Here is a 23,609-nt window from a genome sequence, read left to right on the forward strand (position 1 = left end):
TATGTACATCATAATGTTGACAAGACAATTATCAGTCCCATAGTCATTTCAAAGTGGAAAGGGTTGCAGATGGTAAACACTTGATCAAATATATATATACAATGTTGTCACTGTCTGCGGATATTGCATAATAATTAGTAACATAACAGGTTATAAGTGTATGTCGACCTAGGTAGCAGTTGCGTGAGTCAAGCAACTCTCGATTACTCACGGAACAATGACAAAACACATTAGAAGTCAATCTGAATGTTTATTAATCTACAAAGGAATTACATTGATATCTAATACAATATTGAAATCTGCAACTCAAGAATGTTGTTTGGTGCATCTTCCCACTCATCTATGTTTCAGTATACGATTTGCATGTAGTTATAATTACCTAAGGCAAATTCATAGCAAAGTCCCAAAGGAAATCACATTTAGGCACAGTATTGATGCTTACAACTACATAAACTGCCACTTTGTTGTTTCTCTCAAGTGAAATTACATTGGATATATTAAGCAACTATCGGTTGGTCAGAGTATACAATTCTATTATAAATATTCCAATTCAAGTATCGCAGGTTCTCTACAAAGGCCATTATTCTTCCATACACCTACTGAAAACGTGTCAGAATGACAAGACTACCTAACCAAATCAGACCTACGAATAATGAAATGACAATAAATAAACAAGGGGCCTTTTAAGATAATTCCTTAAAATGGAATTTTACTAAACTAGTCAAAAATAATCAGGCACTGGCTTCTTAAACTAACAGAAATGCTCAATAAGTTTTCCCGTTCCTGATATCAATGTGGCATTGCCTAAAAAATACATATATACATATATGCTCATCTGCAATTCTTTCCTTCTTTAATTACAAATAAACACCACTTAAGACATAATCGGCAAACAGCCTATATGCCGACTATATATATATTTTTGAAATATGTATCCAACAATTGATCACAGCTTTTAACTCATCACATTAATGTCACTAAATAGGACTTATTGAAATGCAGGAACTATGGTGGTTGGCAACTGAATCTAATCGTAGTCTGTCGTGTTAAATGACAAACATGATTATGTTTTCGGTAGTATGATTGAATATGACAATTTCCAAAAGGACAACCATCTGAGCACTGGCAACAATGGCATTCTTGAGTCCCAGGACGTTACACAGATCAAAGAGATGAACACTCCCAAGAATAGCAAGCAATGGTTGATTGTTGTCCTTCCGAGCACTTTCATTCCAGCCCAGAACCACGGAGAGGAATTCGCCCCACTGTCGCTCAGTCACTGTCACTTTCGCTTCCTGACTCGCTGAGCTGGAGATCGTTCTCTGCAACAGAAAGTGGGAAAGGGAGGGGATGAGGCAGCTTGCTCTAGCAGTGGTATATGTACACACACACACACCTATTTAATATATATATTTTATTTCACTAGATCATAACCCCTTGAATATAAACAACTCATTTTTGGTTATTTGTTAACAGGCCAGTCTTTGACCCCCCATGACGGGCAGGGATAACGACATACAGTCCAAAGACCAATGCTGCGCCTCTCCTAACTAAACAGCCCTCCCCTAGAAGGCGATTCGATAACGGGGGCGACTACTCACTGAGCGTGTTGATGTGGACCCCCCCCCCGCCCCCGCCCCCGCCGCTCTCCTCCGGGCGGCCGGGGGGCTGGGGCGCGCCGGCCAGGGGGTTCCCTGTGATGAGGACGGGCATGCTGTGGAGTGTCGGGGAGGGGATGGCGGGCGCTGCCGGGGCCGGGGCCGGGGCCGGGGCCTGGGCCTGGGCCTGGGCTGAGGGGGACGAGCGTCGCCGGCCCCCCTCCTCGTCGCTGGAGCTGTCGTCGCTGCTGGACGAGGAGGAGCTGTTGGAGTCAGAGGAGCTGTCGCCGCTGCTCATCTGGTCCATGCCCTGAGCCTCCTCCATCAGCTCTGAGGCAGAGGAAGGAGAACCCCACGGTCAACGTACACACACGCACCTGAGGCAAAACTATAATAATAATAATAATAATAATAATAATAATAATAATACATTTAATTTAGAGGCGCCTTTCAAGACACCCAAGGTCACCTTACTGAGCATATAGTCATCATAAATCGTTTAAAAAACAAGACATTGTGGAAAAAAATAAAATAAAATAAATAAATAAATAAGTAAATATAATAAATAAAAAAAATAAAACAAAAACAAGACAAAACAAAACAAACAAACAATCAAAACAGTGATCAGTTAGACGTTGTGTGCGAGTTTGAACAGGTGAGTTTTGAGTTGTGACTTGAAGGTTGTAATGGTGCATGTATGCATGTATATACTGGACATATGTTCTAGTTTTATTTAAATTATTGGGTTCTTTGTTACTCTTATACTACTTTTAAATGTTAAATATTTTTTGTATTGTATTGCAAGTAGAGCTTGGAACACAAAAATGTCATTGCCAGCTATGACTGCTTGCCTGTTATGTTGTGCATTTGATTTGACTAATTAAAGAACTGAACCGAACTGCATCTCTCATCTTCTGCCAACAACTTTTAGGTATTTGGATCGGGTAGACATTCAAATGAGCATAAAAGTTATACATTGATTCACCATCTGACTCGGTTTGTCTCAACAAGGCGGAACAACACGTTCATGTCTTATTCTGTTCACAGAGTCACGAGTTAAGGTTGGTAAAAGGTGGGGGAAAGCGCTATAGCTTATAAACGGTATAGAAAGTACACCGGTGTGAATTTGCACTACGGTATGGATTTTAACAAAACCGTGAGACCGGTGTGTCCTACTTTTTTATGTAAAAAGTTAAGTTATGCGTAACAACTGAACATATGGTGACGAATCCTAGATCCTTTTTCAATTTGGCGCAACATTTCTTTTCCCAGGGACAGATTTGACAGCGATACTGCCTTCTCAGGAAGCATGCTTGCGCAACAGTCCCTTCATCAGCACACACTTCATCCAAATTGTGATGCCTAAACTATACGGCAAGGTCCGCGAGCAAGTGGAGAAAGAAATCCATACTATTAAACATTTATGTTTTGCGGAGATGGAAGTAACTTGAGAAAATAATTTGCATTTTTTTATGCAGTTTTGCTGCCTAACCAGTATTTTGCCACTTCAAAAGCATTTATATCGAAATTAGAAGATAAAATGAACATACCGTGATATAATACCGTTACCGTCTATGCCTCAAATCGTACCGTGATAAACACTTTAGTCCATACTGTACAGCCCTAGTACAACATTAAGGACGGTCCGCCCTACCTCTCTCGATGTCGTCCATGGGTGACGCGGGGAACATCTTCTCTTTGGGGGGAGGGGGCCCCTCCCCAGCGATGCTGCTGGGGGGCGCCTTGGTCCCGCTGCCCCCACATTTCACCTGCTGGCTCAGCCGGCTGGTCTGCTGCTCCAGACGGGACTGGACCTTACTGCTCCCCTCAGCCCTGGGCGGCCAGAAGGCACACGCACAGACAGTCAAACGCAGATCGACTCGGAGGGCCTACGGTGTGTGTGTTTGGCTGGCCCTGGCGGGACACAGCGAACAGCTAGCTACTCGCCTGGTCTTTTTGACTGCTATGTTGCTGTTGAGTTTCTCCAGGCGGTACTCTCCGGTGTCGTGGTTCACAATGAGGATGCATTCTTTCATGTAGGGCCTCTTGGATCCTTTGAAGACCGTGACCGGGGCGGTGGAACCCTAGCAGGGAGTGACATGCAACAAGAAAAGGAACATTGAAGGCAGCTGTACATATCAAGCCTTTACGCAAAAACCCGGGATCAACCCGTTCCGGGTTACATCGAAGTGGGGAATCAACCCATTTCAACCAACTAAGCTTCATATTTACGTCTGATGCCATCGACTACTTTTACTAAAAACTGTACAGACCTCAACTAGACTGTTAGTTTTGAGCCTTTATAGGTTAGGGTTCACCTATAATTCAAATTTGCCTTGGGGGTCTGGAGGTAGAGCAGGTTGTCTGACAACCAGAAGATTGCCGTTTCTATAACCTGTTCCTACTAGCCACGTGTTGAGAAATAGTTGTGCAAGACACTTGACTCTTACTGCTCCAGACTACCTGATATGGCAGTTTCTTTGCATGGTTGAATCAGCCTTCCGTTAATGAATGTGTATTAGAATGGGTGAATGTGAAGCTTTTAATAAGTGGCCACGCTATACAAGTCCCATTTATATATTAAAGGAGAACGGAAACATCTTGAAAAAGGTGCTTGTGAAACCAGAGACACTTTACACAAAGAAAACACTACAATACTAGGGGTCTCGTTAGTTAATTAAGTAGCATTGCAAAAGTACATCTTATTTAACCTACACATCACTGAGCAACAGTTTGAACGTTCCATGAAAGCCTAATGATTGCATTGTATTATTTTGCTCATGGGTGAGGGATGAATTGTATTGCTTTGCTTCAGTAGCAGCTCATCATGACCTATAACTAAGTGGTAGCAAGTGCAGTGCCCAAGGGTTACCGTGCGTTCAGTCCACCAACAACAGTAAGCTATAAGCTCCCATTCAATTCCCACCGTCTCCCGGCTACTAATCTCTGAACCCAGAACCTTTAACTTTCAAATAATGATTTATGGGGGGAAGCTGATATGAAGTTTGTGATTGAAAATGACAACATGAAATTATGACAGGTGTATGACATCATACATATGAACGTTGACTTATTTAGTCAACAACAGATTATCAGCTGTGTCTTATTAACAGTATACCCATTTCAGATCTACTGATTAGGTTTGTTTTCAGACGGGACTCTCATGTGTGTAACATGCTTTGACAGAACTCCACCCCCTGCAGCATAACAACACAGTAATTATACAATGACTTGATTTATGAGACAACCCGTTAACAGCAGGTGGAGACAAAAAAAACGTTAAAAAAAACAAAAATTGGGTCAAATAATAACAACTACTTATCCTAGGCTAGATGTGATAAATAACTTGTGTTAAAGAACACCACATTGATAATTTAAAAAAATACAATAAATGAGTGCTTACAATGCATGTATCACATATTTAAGCGGTGTAAACATGTGTGGATTATTAATTGAATACCACTGTTCATTTATTTCCTGATTGGCTCACACGAACAACGATATCCCTGAGCTAAAATGTATGAGACAAAAAAAAGACTCTGCTACAAGCGCCTACAAATTCTCCTTTGCTACTTCTAATGGTAGCATAGAGTTGCAGAGAAGTTGTGATTGCCTTGCAACTGTATCTCAACTATGTGTACTCACCTTGTAAAAAACAAAACCCCTTTCACAACACTTATTCAAATAAATGACCGGTTGAATGTATTGGTATTGGAGTACATTGAAAATAACTACGTACCTCCAAGTTGGGGAGAGTGATGGTTACTTGCTCTCCCTTGCCCACTTCAAGTTCGCCTTCACATGTTGTATCAATGGACGCCGGTTTGAAGTCATCTGCAAGGATAAGGGAATATATAATGGACTACAATTCTGTGTCAACTACTGTCATCAGCCTTTTGTCGGAAGATGGCGACAGTGTCCCTTTTTTTTTTTTCTGTCATCGGTGCCTTGCTACGGCTAGCTGACATATTGACAGCTGGAGGATCACTAACGACACATATAGCACAATACAATACTGCTGGATAACATCATTAACAATTTACATTGACTAACATGGCACGGTCATCCTCAATTCATAATTCTAAACAGGTCGTTAGCTCTTACTGGTTTCACGGCATGTCTAGCTTACGAGTGAGCATAGCTAATGAGCTAAGCTAAAGCTACCGCTAACCAAGCGAACTTGTGAATTGTAAACTTACATCGCACTGTGTGGTATGCAGTTTTAGGGTGTTTCTCAAACGTCTCCCCTAATTTCAGGACGTGTTCTTGGTTGTCAAAGTTAGCATATGCCGTCCCATTCATTCTGAGTTTCGTGTGCTGTAAACTTTCTGCTATGCTTTTCTATTCAGTACCATATATGGCAGAGGTCTGGCCACATCACACACAGCACTAAGCTCCACCCCTTCATCTGTGTGATTGGTCCATGGCTTGTGTTTATTTGTCTGGATGATTTAGGGTTTGTCCCGTGGGTCTGTCAATCAAAATTTAGTAGGAAGCATAATGCCCTATCACAGACACCATGGTAGGCTCGAAAAAAGACGCTTTGATAAAAAAAGATAAGTCTGCTATAGAAAAGGTTTTTGTTTTTATTCTTGAATAAAACTCGTGAGCAGTCTTTTATATCTGATTATATATATATATATATATATATATAAATATATATATGCATACTTTTGTTTGTGTTTGTGTACGTGTGCGTGTGTGTGTGTGTGTGTGTGTGTGTGTGTGTGTGTGTGTGTGTGTGTGTGTGTGTGTGTGTGTGTGTGTGTGTGTGTGTGTGTGTGTGTGTGTGTGTGAGAGATTAGCAAAGAGATGAATATAGAGGTGGATCATTATTGATCGATAAAATAAACTACTTCGATAAAGAACAGTATTAATAATGCCCTTATTTAGACATCTCAAATCACATTAAATTATAGGTGTTTGAGCCTTGAATAAAATATGGCCACCAGATGGCATGTAGGCCTATTGATTATATCTAATATTAAAATTTCTTGCTTTAATTATGTAGCTCATGTTTTCCCTTCAAAATTGGGAGCGAAATTGGACCTTTGCAGAATGTCTATATGGCCACACATCAATGGGATCAGAGATAGAGCAGAGACAAAATATACAGGATAAAATATTGCATTGTTTGTGAAATGATATGTGGTTGCTCTCAAAGAGATACAGTGGGCGAAAATAAGAGAAGCAAGTGATCCTTGCCTGATAAGTACCTTCTTCGACGGACGCATGCATAAAGAAGATCTAGCTAACCTAGCGGTCTAATTGAGATTAGGAATCTCACAGGGGACCGGAAACACACACACACACACACACACACACACACACACACACACACACACACACACACACACACACACACACACACACACACACACACACACACACACACACACACACACAATGTTAACCCTAACCCTAACGGTTATATCAATAAATTAACGTTTCACATTTGTTTAAACAAAGGTAGCATTCGAGTAAGAGATAATATGAGAGGAAATAGCAACCAGGTGACTCAAGTTCTGAAATTTACAGGTACATTTAATTTGGAGGATTAGGGTTATAATGTATCTATTAATTCTATAGATATAATTAACTCTTCAGAACTTTCTTACATTGTGCAGGCAGCTGAGGTAATAGGCTTTGTCCAACAGGAACAATGTCTTGTTGAGTCCCAGAAGCTGTCTGGGTTCTTATCACCTACCACAAGCCTTAGCAGTATAATAATCTCTTTCCTTGGCTGAACTGCTAACCAATCCTAATCCTGCCCATGTCTCCCATAGACCGAGGCCATATGTTAGACTGCCTTTAAACATTAAAGGATCAGGAATGGGGGTGTTAAGAAATGGAATGGTGGGATTCAGCGACCCAAGGACATCCATCATCACCTACTGACGCTCATCTGACAGCTGTCAGTCATGCGTCGATCAGCGTTTATAATGGGTGTGAATGATGGGTTGATATTGATATTGATATTGTGTTGTGGTTTAACGGGAGACTGGGAGACTGGGATGGCATAGTCCACAGACTGCCCCGTCATATTGAGGTCAGATGGAATACAGTATGTTCTTCACATTTCAGTCATGGGATTGGAAAGTGAGAGTCTCCTGTAAATAATGAAGAAGAGGAATAGGCTGTGAATCACAGTTAAAAAAGGAGAACAAGTAGTTCCATGGATGCATGGTGGGAAATCAAGGTCGTTTTAGGATGTGTTTCTCATATGGAATCACTGGTATTGCTATGGTACGTTAGGGTCCTCAAAGTTCAACTCAAAAGCATTTAAAATATGTCATATATAATTGTAAATGATTCTAAAATGCTATAATGTTAAAAAAATATGCTGTAATGTTATAAAAATCCAAATGTTTCCAAAGGCACTTTTAATACACATGTTACATGTTAATAATAATAGCCGCATTCTCCAGGATCGTTTTATATTAATTCTGTACTCCACATGCATGAAGACTGTTGTCCTTTTGTGGGAATGATGAAGAGGAGTCACATAAGAACTGGTGCCCCGCATGTCACTGTGTCCCGGTCCCATGTGAATGGAAACCAGTAGGAGTTTGTTTCCATGGGTTGGTGTAAACGCAGTGACTATCCTTGGCTGATATCGCTTACAAAGAGGGTTGCCCTTCGCATGCAGGAGGTAAAGTTAGCTGTTTCCAGGCAACAAGTGGGGAATTCATAATACTAGTTTGGGGCACTTGTGTGTTAGAAGTCTTATACTGAACATTGATGAGATGATATGCTCCTTATTAAAAAGCAAAGCAGGTCAATATATCTACGTCATTAACCCAACAAGTGTCATCTTCACTGTGGAGGTTTTTCTCACAGTAATCTAATAATTGTCTTGTGATGATAATTTTTGATAATGCCTTTGATAATGATACTGCTTCTAGGGAAACTATGATACCGCTCACCATAATTCCATTGCAATAAAAATGGAAATAATGTTTGCCTGGTGCAGATTCTCTACTTCAAACGGAACATAAGCTATTACACTAATGTCAAAGTTAAAGGATGAATCACTACACTTTTTCCTTCAAGAGCCAGGGCGGATCTGTGTGTGGGGTAGCGATTTTCATTTCATCCAATCACAAGCAAGAGTGTGGGCGATCGCCTTTGTTGTGGTGCGTGTCCCCTTGGAGACCCTCGTGTGAAAGAAAGCCGACATGTGTCCGGTGTCGTAGAATTGTTGGCTATTAATTAATTCATCAGGCAGGCAAGAATGAGTCGAGATGTTGGAGCACGATGCCATGAGGCATCACCGAAGACGGGTTATCTGATGTGATCTGTATTGGTGCGGATCGCTACTGGTAGGCTACTCTCAGTTTGAAACCATCACTGTTTCTGGAGAAGTTCCCCGGACTCTTCCCTGCAAAGCGACTGATACTTAACTGTGAAAAGTAAAGTAAGTAACCCACTGTGAGTCTTGTGTTTTTTCAGTATTCCCGTCGATACTGTGCAGGTGCTTTATAGCGCAGTACATTTTGAGAGGCGTTCTGATAACGGTAATGAGTTCTGCTTCTGCTGCTGCTACTGCAAAAAGGACTACTTTAATTCAAATTATCCTTCATTCATGACGCTCTCCTTAAAAAGAGGGGCGGTAAGAGAGAAAGTGGTCAAAACAACGAATTTATCTAAAAACGTATTGAGGAGGCTGTTACAGAACACTGCATCTGCCCAAAGGAGCACCTTGTATGTCTGACTGTGATAAAGGTGACGCAGAGGACGAGATAGTGAGGTGCTAGACTAGACAGGTGCTTCAGTTTGCGGCCAGCTTTCCCATCTGATCTAATGACGCAAGCACAATCGTAGCACCTACGACAGCACCGGTTTTATTTTTCTGGAATAGCATTATTTATATATAGTATATAGCAGTGTTTTTATTATTCTGTCAAATGTAGTAGGTTGCTGCATATTCTCTTGCGCTACAATATGTGCATAGTAGGCTGCTCGGCAGTTGTAGCTGCACGTTTTGTTGACGATAAAGGCATTTGTCTTTGGGTTGAATAAATATACTTATTAGTCGTTGTAGGCATAGAACAACATGATGTTTGGGACACACAGAGACCAGCAGCAGTGAGACAAGACCAAGACAAATAAGCAAGATAAGTAGGCCTATAGGTAACTTGACCTATCCAAATATAATAACTAATTTAATGCATACATAAAGGAACTTGGGTAATAATAATAAAATAATCAATGCAGTGTTAAAAGGTATGGCACAACATTTAGCAGCATATATGGGAAGGAGGGGGCTGATGGTGGCTAGCTACAGCTGTTCTATCCGTCTATTGGTTCGGCCTATGATGACTCTTTGAATAATATGAATAGGTGTGTCATGGAAGCTTTCATGGTAATTCCCATCTGCCTGCCCGTCCAGCGGTCAGTATGTCTGTCTGCATCTGGTCACCTGCTTGCACTCCAAGTAAGTGACCCTGCGAGCTGCTCCATGCGATCTCCAGGAAGATACACTATAATCAATGAGGTGCGAAGTGCAGATGGCCACCAGCGTTCGCCCCTGTGGGGCCGTATACAGCCCGCAGCCACAGCCCAGACCAGCAGCTCAGCAGGAGAGATGGGGAGTCAGAGAGAGTCTGGAGGAGTCAATAGCACCAGACTTAATAGGGCAGGTCGATCAGTCAGGCTATAAGGACAGCATATATGTAATGTGGCTCTTGGTGGGCTCACAGGGAACTCAATGCTAATGGGTAGCTTGCAGTGGTACTGGACATCGTAATGTAGACCCACTTGTTTCTATTTGGAGGGGTTGTGGTTTTACTTGGATTGAGTGTAATAAAATTCCATTAACTTATTGGGAAACATCATTTTTTTTTTTTTTTTTTTTTTTCATCCCTAACCCTAATTGCCGTTATTTCACTATACATGATGGTAATAATCACTGATTGATGATGCTTGTCTTGCACATATTACATGGGTCAATCTTTCAACCTTATTTAATAATTACGATGCAGTTAAACCAACACTGTTTTCTGCTGCGTTGTGCACTGTGATATGATTACCGCCGTTAGTTTCTCCAGAGCCTTATATGCCCGGGTTGTATTTCTCTTGCTAATCTCATTAAGTGCATACATAGTGCATCGAGAGTAGATCATCTCCCTTTCCCCTGCTTGGCAAAGTCCACCCCATTGATTGTACAACACACAGCGAGGGCAGCGATTTATCATCCGCGGACACACGCAAAGGCTGCTTTTAAGCTATTTGAAGACTCTGGTAGGTAAATGAAGACTTATCATAGATGGCTCAATGCCAGGTGATTGTTGAGGTTTTGCTTGTGTTGCAACCTTGCATGGTATGTTTCACCAAACTGTAAGCAAACCTGGGAACTAAAGCAAGGTCTATTCTCTGCTGCTCTTGTCATTGGCCTTGTTGGGAGGACCTTCCCCAGCCAGACTGGTCCCAAGGGAGCCGCTGTATATGTGTTAAGGCTGCAGCGAAAATTCCTGAAAATCTGGCACAAATGACAAACGGCAGATGGGACCTGTTTTTTTTTCCGGGCAGGTTGATGCCGGGCCTGTTACTCATGATTTATGGTCGCTGCTTTAAAGGGAAAGAGCAAAAAAAAAATGTAATGCGCTCTGAAAAATCCATCAAGAATGTAATTGTTTTAATACCAACGGCAGTTGTGGCGATTTGATGGCTTTTAGTTTCAGCTAAGCTGTCAGTATCCTTGCTTTACCTAGCAACACCCCCTCCTCCCCGGCCCCTCCCATCAGCTATGTTCCATTGTCCCATCCAGAGGGCATGTGTCAGGTGAAAAGCATCAGTCACATGCATGCGACAGGCATTAGCCCTTGGGATTGGGATCATGCAGTGTGTGTGTGTGTGTGTGTGTGTGTGTGTGGGTGAGAGATAGAGAGAGGCAGTGTGTGTGTGTGTTTGTTTGTGTGTCGTGTTGGAGGCACAGAGTCTGTGTATGAGTGTATGGATGGTTGGTGGGTGTGTTTGGCCCTAATAATTCTCCAACACAAACCAACAAAAGGTACATGTGGCAGATGACATTCAGCGGGAACAGTGGCTTCCGTATTTGGGCTGCAGTTTCCATTTTAGACCAATGCTAATTACTCCTCCCGAGTAATTAAGAACCGTCCACCTGGGAAGAGCAAACACAACCTAGGCTCCACTAGAGAGTCTGTCAATGTTAATGGAACCCTTAATTAAGGGTGTCCTTTTACAATCCCTCCTAAGAGCAGGCTTCTACCTTCTCTTACCTCTTACCATATTAAGAATCACGCCGTACCATATCATAAGTCAAGCTTATGATTTTCATTCAAATTGTTATGATATAAACAACTATTTCATTCCGATCATTTTTTTACTATTAAATTTAAACTTTCAGTTCCTCATGACTAACGCTGAACCACTCTTGACCTATTTGTAACGGCTTACTCTGAATGGCTACCGACGTTGTACTTTCTTCAACACATCCTTCGCGTATCAGAATGTCTCATGGGAATTTCAACGTTTGATCAGTGCAGTTGAAATGTCTTCATCTGTTGGTGCTTGCATACCTCATTTTATTTAGCAATATCTTACTTCATCCGAATGTCTTATTTGTTAATGCTAAACTGTCCAGAAGTGCACGGGAACCTATAGGTAAAATGTGTTTTGGCGGGGAGAAGGTAGGACGACATGGACACTTAAAACTCCCCTGGCATATGCTCTTGTTCCTGGGAGGCTGGGGTTTCCCTGAACCGTGCAAAGTGGGGCGGCTAGCCGACAGCTTCTTGGCATGGGGAAATCTCCCCCCAGTGTGTTTGACCTCCACATCCATCTTGTGCAGTATGAGTAAAGATACAGCAGGGGGGGGCGTCCAGCTGTGCTCTCCCTCCCCCTCCCCTGTCACTTTTCACTAACCATCTATTTTCTGGGGGGGTATTTCCTCTTGCCAGCCACTTTTTAATTACTTTCCCTTTGCACCGATGGTTCTTAGGTGTGTGCTTCGTTTTTAAGGTTTCTCGCTGCCCAGAAGGCACAAATAACAAATCCTAGACCAAAAGCCTTGCTGAACTGGGGTATATCTCAGCTGTCCTGCTCTATCGCATTCTGACGCAGTGGTTTGGATGGTAATAACTTGTCACTCAAAACAGCAGGAGGTCACTGTGCTGCTTTCCCAGCTAGCGCAGTGAAGTGTGTGGTACAGTATCTGGATCCGGAAGGGAGCCTTGAGAAAGCATCCATCCCCAATTTATTATCCGTCCCCTGTCAGAGACATTTGCCTCCATTTCCAAAGACCACACTACGAGTATTTTGAAGGCATTTTGAACAAGAAGAACAGGAGGCCATTGTTGTTCAGTTCTATTGCACTTTCCATTTTGTGTAATGAAACCAGTGCCGGCGATGTGGCGACAAAAGGCATTAGAGCCATTGTGAAAGCCATTATACTGTCAGTGTCAAGTAGTTATTTGTGTGTGTGTGTGTGTGTGTGTGTGCGCGTGTGTGTGTGTGCATGTGTGTGCATGTGTGTGCGTGTGTGTGTGTGTGAATGTGTGTGTGCGTGCGTCTGTGTGTGTGTGTGTGTGTGTGTGTGTGTGTGTGTGTGTGTATGTGCCTGTACGTATATTTGTGCGTATTTGTGTGTGTTTGCGTGTGAGTGTGTGCGTGCGTGCCCGGGCGTGTGAATGTGTGCGTTCATGCATGGGTGTATGTGCATCTGCTGAACCATTGCTTCAGTTTACTATTAGGTATCGGGTCAGGGGCTACGTTGGTCATTAAGACCATGATCCTTGAAACCAGATGAATATGCATACCGTAACGAGGGACTCAGGTGTGACGATCGGCGGGGGGGGGGGGGGGGGGGGGGGGGGGGGTGCCAGGGCAGCATGCTTGAGAGGCTTAACAAGTAAGTGGCTCAGGCCCATGCGTTGCTTTTCTAATCATGCATCCTCATTTCCTTAGGGGACTTGGCCAGCGGAGACATGGAGATTAGCTGCCCACACACACACACACACACACACACACACACACACACACACACACACACACACACACACACACACACACACACACACACACACACACACACACACACACACACATGCAGACACACACACACACACACACACACACACACACACACACACACACACACACACACACACACACACACACACACACACACACACACACACACACACACACACACACACACACACACAGGCCGTAGTGTCTGTCGGCCAGCAGAAACATTGTGACAGCAGTGCTGAATGCTTTCTCTGCTTTCTCTTTCCTTATCACGGTTGAAAAGCATGGCAATAGAATCACTCACTTGTGCCTTAGTTTGCATCTTTTGTTGTGGGAATAAAACAGAATGCCTCGGACAGAGTGGGGTAATCTACTTGGTACAGCCTGGTGGCAATTTCTCCTCTAGCAAATGCTATTTTTGGTACTACTGGGTTTCGCTAAGTGAAGTGAATTGTTCGGACTGTCCGCCCAACAAGTCTTTAACCCAACAAGTCTTTAACCATCCGCTTCAGACAGAAGCTCCCTCTAGAAGAGCAAAGCCCATGATGATGATCGCTCTGCATTAAGCCCGAGGTTTTCTCTAAAAGCCCTCCTTCTCTCCGGCGTCTGCATTCAATGAGCCGGGAGTGACCTTCCGGAGTTCACGTCTTCGCGTTCTTGCCCTTGAGCACACGCGTTATGTCACCGTCTCTTGATGGGCTGGGCATTTTGAAGTGGAATTCAACAACCCTCAAACACTCCGCCTGAATGCCTGCGTCCGACGGGGGTATGGAGACGTCTTCGTCCCTGGGCCGAGCACAATGTCATTGAGCTCCACGGAGTTTGAAAGGCCTTGCCCGTTCTAACTGAATGCCCCGCATTAGAATACGCTGTAGGCGTCAGCAAGGCGCTGAAAGAGCTCGCGGCCTCCCTCTCCCATTGTGGTGTAAATATTGATGTATCTCAAGTGCAACCGAGCTTCCTCCTATTACCATAAAGATTGCGTGTGTTTGAAATTTCGATGACAGGACGACGCTTTGGCCTCAGCCTCCCACGCGGTGCCCGAGAGCTCACCAGCGGAGAATTGATCCCTCGTGGTGGAAATGTTTAATGATCTAGGCCTCTCTCCGTCCTGGATCACTTCCAGGGAAAGGAAGAGGGACACACACTATATGACCTCCATCCCCATTCGATGCATGAGAGGCTAGGCTCCTGCACCCTGACGGAGGACTAGCTCAGCGAGCCACACACACTCCAGGGTCCATATTTGAAACGGTTCCTGTGCACGGATGCATTCAGAGACGTTGGCATCACGGTTATCATGGAGTAGAGTTCACTGAGCGACACTGATCAAGAGTCGGTCAACAGAAAGCAAAGCTTTCAGGCGTTTGACCAAACTATCTACTTAAGAATGTATTATTGTTTTTCTTCATCTCAAATTAGTGAGATGAAGAATAACAAAAGAATAAAAAGGATAAAAGAATAAAAAGAACAAAAGAATACAATTTGAAGCTTTTTTTGGACCCACCTACTTAGTGAGCTAGTGCTGCTCCTGCTGTGAGCCAGCACTGGGATAACTGGTGGGGCGTGGCCCAGCACTGGGATAACTGGTGGGGCATGGCCCAATGGGAAGGGTGTGAGTGGACTGTAGTCATGGTGATTCCTGACTATGTTAAGAGTTTAGCTAGGGTCGTGTGTGTGTGTGTGTGTGTGTGTGTGTGTGTGTGTGCGTGAATGTGTGTGTGTGTGTGTGTGTGTGTGTGTGTGTGTGTGTGTGTGTGTGTGTGTGCGTGTGCGTGTGTACCCCCGTGGAGCACCTTGGCTCTGTGGATACAATAGATGGATAGATTGACAGGGAAATTGGATTTCGTGGCCCCCCATTAGGAGAGCTGGGCGGGCACACCAGGCACTGTACGCCTGCAGACATGGCGATTTATGTTTGCATGCTGCCAGCACAGGCTTTTAATTATCCAATCTAGTTTCAGGATGGAGATACACTGTGTAGATATACACTGTGACTGTGTACCCGGCTTCCTGTACGCATACACAACCATGCATTCAAAGTTTGGAAGCACATACACATTCACACGCCCGTCAACCTCAGGCGTGGTTTGTGCGCACGAGCACGCAACATGCATATTCATTGGAGTTAATTATGTTTTTCCTTCCTAAAATGCATTTAAAATATACACGCAGAACTCAACATTCGTGTTTTAGGCGGTGAATCGAGGTCATGGATATTCCTTGAGTTAACTGATGCATAATTACTTTTTAACACAGGGCTCGTTATCTGCTCCACCCAAGGAGACTCAATCAAGATGGATGGAAACCTGAACAATTAGGTTTGTGGGTCATTCTGGCTGCTTGTGTTGCTCCTCGTTCACATTCATCGACATTCATTAAGGAACTCTCTTCTAGAGGTATAAAAAGCTCACACACCGAATTGCCTGGCCAGCTCTAATGTAATTGCAACGTTTGCAGTGTGTTTCGACCTGGATAAACAAAGGTTGTAAAGCTTGGTTTGTGGCGGTGTGGGGTGCTTGTGACGCACACACGCACGCACACATACACACAAACACACACACTCAACCCCACACCCAGGAATTTGTGCCAGTTCCCATGCTATCCCCCAGCCACCACATTATATTGGGGCGTTCCCACTGCTCGTACAAGTGTATTTTGTCCCCGTCATGGGGGTATACAGCATGTACCCCCTTTGAATAGAAAACAGAGGCAGGATGAGAATGACAGGGAGCTGAATTATTCAGAGCCGAACCTAGCAGTAGCACACACACACACACACACACACACACACACACACACACACACACACACACACACACACACACACACACACACACACACACACACACACACACACACATACACACACACACACACCTATTGTACACATGCCTCGACCCTGTAGTGCTTGAATGTGTTGAGGTATGTAAAGAAATTTAAAAATCATCTCCGCATACCATTTGTCTTTGAAAATAATACAAACAAGACACGTCAATAGATTAAGGGCTACACATTAGGGAGGCAAGAAATTCCTCGATCTTGGAAGCAGAGAATTTTAGTTAGTTAGTAGTCATTTACCGGTAGTTAGTTCATTGTTCAGTCATTAATCGTGCAATGATTTGTCACTCTGGCGAGACATGGTTGTCCTCGAAACTGCCAGAGCGTTACTCATGCGGGACGAGGAAAAACAACGTTTTCCCCAGCCTAGGTAACGATATATTTACATCGATTTAGGATTTAATACAGCTACCCCCCCTGAGTCCTCTCAACTTGGCAGAGTATTTCCAACACAATACTCCATAATGCATACCGATTTACAAGCTCTATAGAGAGGAGTGCTGCTGCCAAACTGTCTCCTCCGCAGGTATACACCGCGGGAGAAACAGGACTCATACCGGTGGTCGCTTCTTTAGGGCCCGCCGTCAGATCGCTGTAATAAGAGCGTGAATATCGGTCGAATGTCCAATATCTTTCCTACCTAAAACAACTTCAAACTTCTTAAATCGCTCTTAAACCTGGGATGTATGATTATTTTATAATACACCACCTCCTATCAAACTGGGTTGCGGGATTATTTTATTACACCATCTCCTAATCAAACAGGGTTGCGTGATTATTTGATCTCACCACCTCCTAATCAAACTGGGATGCGTGATTATTATTATTACACCAGTACAGTAGCGCTATATGCTGTTTTACATTTCACTTTCAGCCCACACAAGTACCACACAATCAACCAACCTATCACTCAATTGATTGTCTAACCCCATCTGGCTAATTATCACAATGCATTGTGTCTCTCAATGGCCCCATGGTTGGCAAGGAAATTACACCTCTGATAAACAAACCAGCTGGTGATTGGTTTTTATGTGTCCTGTCTTGAGGTACCTCACAGAAACACCCATACACCCACCCACACACACACACACACCCATACACCCACCCACACACACACACACACACACACACACACACACACACACACACACACACACACACACACACACACACACACACACACACACACACACACACGTTTACCCTACCAACAGGGGACTATCGGTTTTCATCGACCAAGTGTGGACCTCTATTTCTGGTCATTTAAAAAATACCAAAACATAATACAGAGTTTAGTTTTAAGTTATTTTGTCATAATATAACTTCAAATGTGTTTTTTTATTTCTTTTAAAGAAGTTGCCAAGAGGGGACTTGAATACTTAAGCGATATTTCAACCCTGTCTCACGAAAATACGTGACACTGTCACGTTATTTCATCTATTGAAACGTGATCAGGGACACGTATTTTCAAAATTTTCGTGTCAAAAAGCACAAATTTCAAACCCATGTATTTCAATTGGGAGTATTTGTCGTGTCGCTAAGGACGACTTCCAAACTAAGGTTATGTCCGGGAGCGTTCTCCCTAATGTCCCTTAAGGAGCTCCGTACAGAACATTTATTGTTAAAAATTGTCTGTGATAACTTACAATATGACAGCTTTTGGCCACCCGTTTCTACTCAAACTTGTCTGTGAACAATATGACAGCTTTAGGCCACCCGTTTCTACTTTCACCTTTGATTCTGAGAAATTGTGACAATTCACGGATATATTAAATGCAGGTGCGCTGCTCAGGCAAACCGCGAAGCCAAAAAGGGTAGCTGCTTCATCTGTTCTTTTTAGAATTGTATGTCTTGATGTTTATTTTATCTAGCCATCTAGTCTCTTGTTTTTGGCTATGTGAATGAACGTCCGCGTCGATGCCTCGATCGCAAGTCCAGTGTCGCGAGCGGACGTTGCCATGACATCTAGAAATCATACCGTATTTAATGGGTTGTAGTGAGTGTAACATAATTCACCTACAGTATTTTGTTATGTGTTGCAGAAGTGTTGAGACGAAAGATGATATCAAGACGTTTATAGAATATTCCCATTATGATTCTTCGCACGACCTGCAGGTTGGAGAGACTGAAATGACCCCCAAAATGAGTAATAATGTAAAAGCAGCCAAGTCCCACAAATTGCTTGAACTAATACTGTGTGCATTTTGTTCAGATGTGCAGCAAGAGAGGTTGGACTTGGAGTGACGCGAGTCGGTTGAGTGATGTGTGATAAATCTGCGATGTGTTAGCGAAAGTAGTGAACTTTATTATTATGGTTTTTGTGGTATTCTGGTATTGTTCTGGTTGATAATATGTATCTATTTGTTAATGTGGCCAAGTTGTCATGCCAGATTGCTGTTCTAACTAGGCCTACTATAATCTATGAGGTAGCCTATTTGTTTTCATCTTTTGATGCGACGGAGATCCATTTAAGGACTTGGGTGTATTTTGTTGTGTTGAGAATACAATGACTCAATGACGCACCTGCGAGTGCATGACATATTCCTCAACTGTTAGTAAACAACGGTAAACTTTATAACGTGTGGCTGTGTGTCTCTCCAACCTAACATATGTTTACTATTTTTTCTGCGTACATCCCCATTCACGAGGCTTTAGTAGGCTAATTTCTTGCGATGTTGAAACAACCCCCCCCGCCGCTTTTTTTCTACTCGTCCTCAGCGCTCCGGGAGCTCCCACTTGACAAATTAAGCACTGCCTTTAACCGATAGTTGTGTTTTATCAAATTAAAAAATTTGAGTTTCATTGACCACAAATTCAGCAGAAATATTTTGCATACAAATCTTTAAATAGTTTAACCACATTAAGAAAAATACATTCGTTAATTTTTTTTATTAGTGAAGCCACAAGTTTTGCACATTATCCAAACAGAATACCTGAAATGTTGATATTTTCAGCCCTTTCGGGTTAAAACAAGAGAAAAGGACAACCTAACAAGAGTGAAAAGTTTGGGTTAGGTGACCTATAGTTCAAAGATGTCCCTGGTCAGGTAGACTAAATAAAAGTGTATTCCCAATTGCTCCAGGACATTCGTGTAATTTACTTGTGAGCTCTCCCTCAAGCCTAGAGAGACATCAGTGTTGAACCACCAACTGAGTGACAACATAGGAGTGACAACATTTCATGGCTATTAATTTAGTTCATTATATTTAGCCGATTTGAATATACTTTTCTAGCAGGTGAGGCTGTCAAAGAACTAAATATGGAGCAACTACAAAAAGTAAATTTTCAGCATGACCAAATTATACAAAAAGTATAGGAACTGTTCTAGCAGATATGTTTTAGAAGTCTCTTTTGATAGGCAGGGAATAATCGTCTTTGTCACCCTGTAGTCATGCCATCAAATCTGTTGGGCAAAGTACCGCTACTGATTAATCCAGTAGACTCACCAGTCAAGTCCCCCTAGTTAGAAAATGGAAGAAACCCAGTTAGTCATGTTAATTATTCTGTTACAAATGAAGACTAATACTTTCCACATATTGCGATCCAAGTTACTGGCTGCAGTCTTGGATTTTATAGTTCTATATGAATAGATTCAATTTACTAAACTATTAATCATGCTTCAGAAGAATTAACCTTTCTTGGATGTCAGATCTACCACAAGCCTCCATTGCCACAACCTCCAGATGGCTTACGACCTACGGCAACTCCTCGACTACTGCAAGCCAACAAATTGGCTCTTGCACACCAAACACGCATTTTGCTTTATTTTAGGTTTTCAAGCATCTTAAAGTACCCAAATCATTGCTCCAATACACAAGTCAGCTAATTGCCTACAAGGAAATGCTGAAGCTAGTGTTAGCGATGGCGATAGAAATGGACAAGCTTGCGGGTACAAATATGCAACTAGAATTGCAAGGTTCACAGCCCAGTTGCATAAGTGGTCGCAACCGTTGGATTGTAAGCAAGGGTAAAAAAAAAAAAAAAAACTTCCCACAAACTAGTCAACATGGTCAATTGAAAGCCTGTACAAAACGACCCTGGAATAGTCAAATGCAGCTTTACAGCGGATGAATTAAGCCAAATTGCATAAACATCCAATGGTAAACAGTATACAAATGCAATCAAGGTTGCACTCACACTAGGCCATCTGGCCGTGGCCGTCGCAACTGTGGCCTGGCCACGGTAGGCTCTTGTACATACACCATCACGTCGCTAGCATCCAAACAATTCTACCAAACCTTAACCAACTAGTGAAAAATGGAACAAAACTTTAGCACACACCCAGTGACTAATCACCTTGTCCAGGGGTGTTCCAACGTGGTTTACCAGAGGGCCTTGTGGACTTAAAGTAAGCCACACATTTGACAGCCAGCACCGAATGACGTTAAACTAAGCTAATCTACAGGTTACCAGTGCTAGTGCAATTACATGAGCATTTTGCACAATATTTGTACTCCAATGCTACGTAAAGCAGGCTTCTTCAGAAACCTACATTGAAGGGTAACTGTAACAAATCCTGACCAAGACCGAAAGATGGCTCTGGAAGCCACTACGGCCCACGCAGCAGGATGTTTTGAAGACACTAGAGTCCCATGGCACTAGATTCCTTTGAAGACTAAGTTGGTATGGGGGGGCCCAAAGGGGGCCCCCCCATAGATCTTGTCAGTCATCTAACACCTGTTAAGAAAAACACACACACATCACAAGATACAAATCCCCAAAGCTAGGTTAACAAACAGCGGTGAGATGCATGTCAAGGTTTAAAGAGCAGGGATACTGATGGCTTGTGTCTGAGGAGACAGCCCAAAAACGTCAACATTTAATAAAGGAAAATAACTTTTACTCACTGCGGTGGTCTGTTTCGAAGTGCCATGTTGGTAGCAATATTTGTCTGGGCTGTTCAGTCAAATGCCCACAAAAACAAACACGCAACAACGCATACTTTCAGTTTGTATAAAGTGACAATAGTGATCTGCAATCTAGATTGAAAACTTTCAACCCTCACTAAACTCAACCTCGATTGACACAGGCCGATGCGAAAAGTAAACCAAACCCATTGTGTTCACCTTTAATAAAGGGGTGCGTGACAGGTGATCTCAATTAAGAGCTAATCAGAAAGAACACACTGATCGGCCATGAGTGAGACTATCAAAACGAGGACGAGGATTTAACAGAATTGTTACCATTCAAATTCAAATTTATTTATTATTGGATAGGGTATGATATATATATATATATATATAAAAAAAAAAAAAGTAAGTAATTTGACACTTCTGGGATGATTGCACTGCCTTGTTTGCCTAGTTTGGCTCATCCTGAGACACTCATGCAGCTTCTCATAGGTCATGGAGCAACGTGCCCTTGTTCTGATGGCATTCATATGAGAAAAGCTAGACTTGCACGTATCGGTTGAGCCAAACATCGTCAGAATAAGTGATGCCAGTTGCTGATTGTGGGATACTGATACTGGCTAGTATCACCGGCTACACACAGAAACCTGATTTGCATGCAACTATGTTTCTCCTTTATTTTCTTTATTTTTTGCATGCAACCTCTTGCGGGCCAGAAAAAAAGTAAGAGGGGCAGCATTTGGCCCACGGGCCGCTAGTTGAATAGGCCTGGCCTAGTGTGAGTGCAGACCAGAGAACAACGGGGCCAGTTGAGCACGGTTAGGTGTGAAAACGGCCAACGGCCAAGGCCAAATGGCCTAGTGTGAGTGCACCCTTAAAGGGGTAGTTCAGAATTTTGGAAATAGGGCCCGATTCCCAAGTGAGCATTGGTATTCTTTATCATTGGAGACAGTTTTCAACACATTTCATTCAGTCCTTCTAGTTGCAGAGTTCGCTCGTGCTAGGCTAGCGCACGGCAACGGGCAATGCTAGCCTGCTATTAAAAACAGTCTTACCCACTCCACAGTTCACCCGAGGTAAATCAATTTTTTTACTCATCCATGATGGAGTGTGAACGTCACTCTATGCTATCTAAGAGAGAACTTCTGTCATTATGTATCAGCCAACAGTGGACCCCTGTCATTCCATACAGTACAAGTGTGGACCATTTTCTGTGATGCAAATCAACAATTCAAATGCATTTCTTTAAAAATAGATTGGGGACTGGAGTACATTGTAAAATGGTAAATTAAGGCTAATTTGGGGATTGAACCATTTCAAAGGTCTAGACCCTTATATTGTATTTGTTTATCATTTTTATTGATACAAATGAATAGATAGGTTTTTTGTTAGACAATTCTATTCCTAAAAACACACTAACAAATCAAGTTTGACAAATTATTATTGCATTAGTTGAGATTACTATCTTTCCCTTACAGTATATATAGTTATTACCTCTTTTCATAAAAGAAGGAGTGTGAATGTCGCTCCATGCTATCTAAGAAGGGACTTGTGTCATTTTGTAATAGCCAACAGTGTCATCCAAATTAAATGTATTATTATTATTATTAGTGGACCCCTGTCACTACAAAAAAAAAAAGTGTGGAACTTTTAAAGCTGAGCCTTTTTTGTTTGCATGTTTCAAGAGACTTTACTAAGTAGTCTGTTTAACAGCCCTCTACACTCTGACAGACGTGTGAACGACTTCAGGTCGTTCACACCATAGAGGAGTGTTTGAAGCGACGTGTGTGGATTGGTCGTTGAAAATCAAGCTCTGGCCAGCAGAGGCGCTATAGAGTATGGACTAAACACTCACACACTTTCAGGTCCCCTCTTGGCAAAAGTTGTGAAAATGCGTCAAAATATTTTAGGCATGTTTTTAGGTTGATTTAAGGCATGACCAAAAGGGGACCTGAAAAATGTCCCCTCTTGGCTCGGAGGTCCCCTGTTGGTGAAGGTGTTACGACGCCGAAGTCCACTGTTGGATAGTTAGGCGAGTACACACACACACACACACACACACACACACACACACACACGCACAAAAAACACTAACAAATGCACATATAGGCACTGAACACTCATCTCAGTAGGCAAACGTTTACACGTAGCCAAGGGCGCACACACAACAAAGCATTGTGTGCTCTTCCCCTGGGGGGGGGGCCATAACAGTTACAACTGCCATTGTGCTGCAGCGCATGGGGTAGACCACAGTGGATGCTCCGCTCTCTGCTTTATGAGGGGGACAGCTCATTCCATACCAGACACACTGTGGTCTGTCACTTTT

At 42.8% G+C, this 23,609-nt stretch overlaps 1 protein-coding gene across 1 annotated transcript; it reads right to left on the reverse strand.

The window, feature by feature from the left end:
- Nucleotides 1-230: 230 nt before the first annotated feature.
- Nucleotides 231-5,995, reverse strand: eaf2 (ELL associated factor 2). The gene is made up of 6 exons (XM_030343715.1): nucleotides 5,798-5,995; nucleotides 5,338-5,432; nucleotides 3,546-3,682; nucleotides 3,253-3,431; nucleotides 1,602-1,928; nucleotides 231-1,322 (listed from the first exon to the last, which is right to left on the reverse strand). Exons 1-6 carry the CDS (start codon nucleotides 5,898-5,900, stop codon nucleotides 1,273-1,275), a joined length of 891 nt encoding a protein of 296 aa, XP_030199575.1. The 5' UTR covers nucleotides 5,901-5,995; the 3' UTR covers nucleotides 231-1,272.
- Nucleotides 5,996-23,609: the final 17,614 nt, after the last annotated feature.

Source organism: Gadus morhua, chromosome 20 (assembly GCF_902167405.1).
Source record: "Gadus morhua chromosome 20, gadMor3.0, whole genome shotgun sequence".
NCBI classification, from domain to species: Eukaryota; Metazoa; Chordata; class Actinopteri; order Gadiformes; family Gadidae; genus Gadus; species Gadus morhua.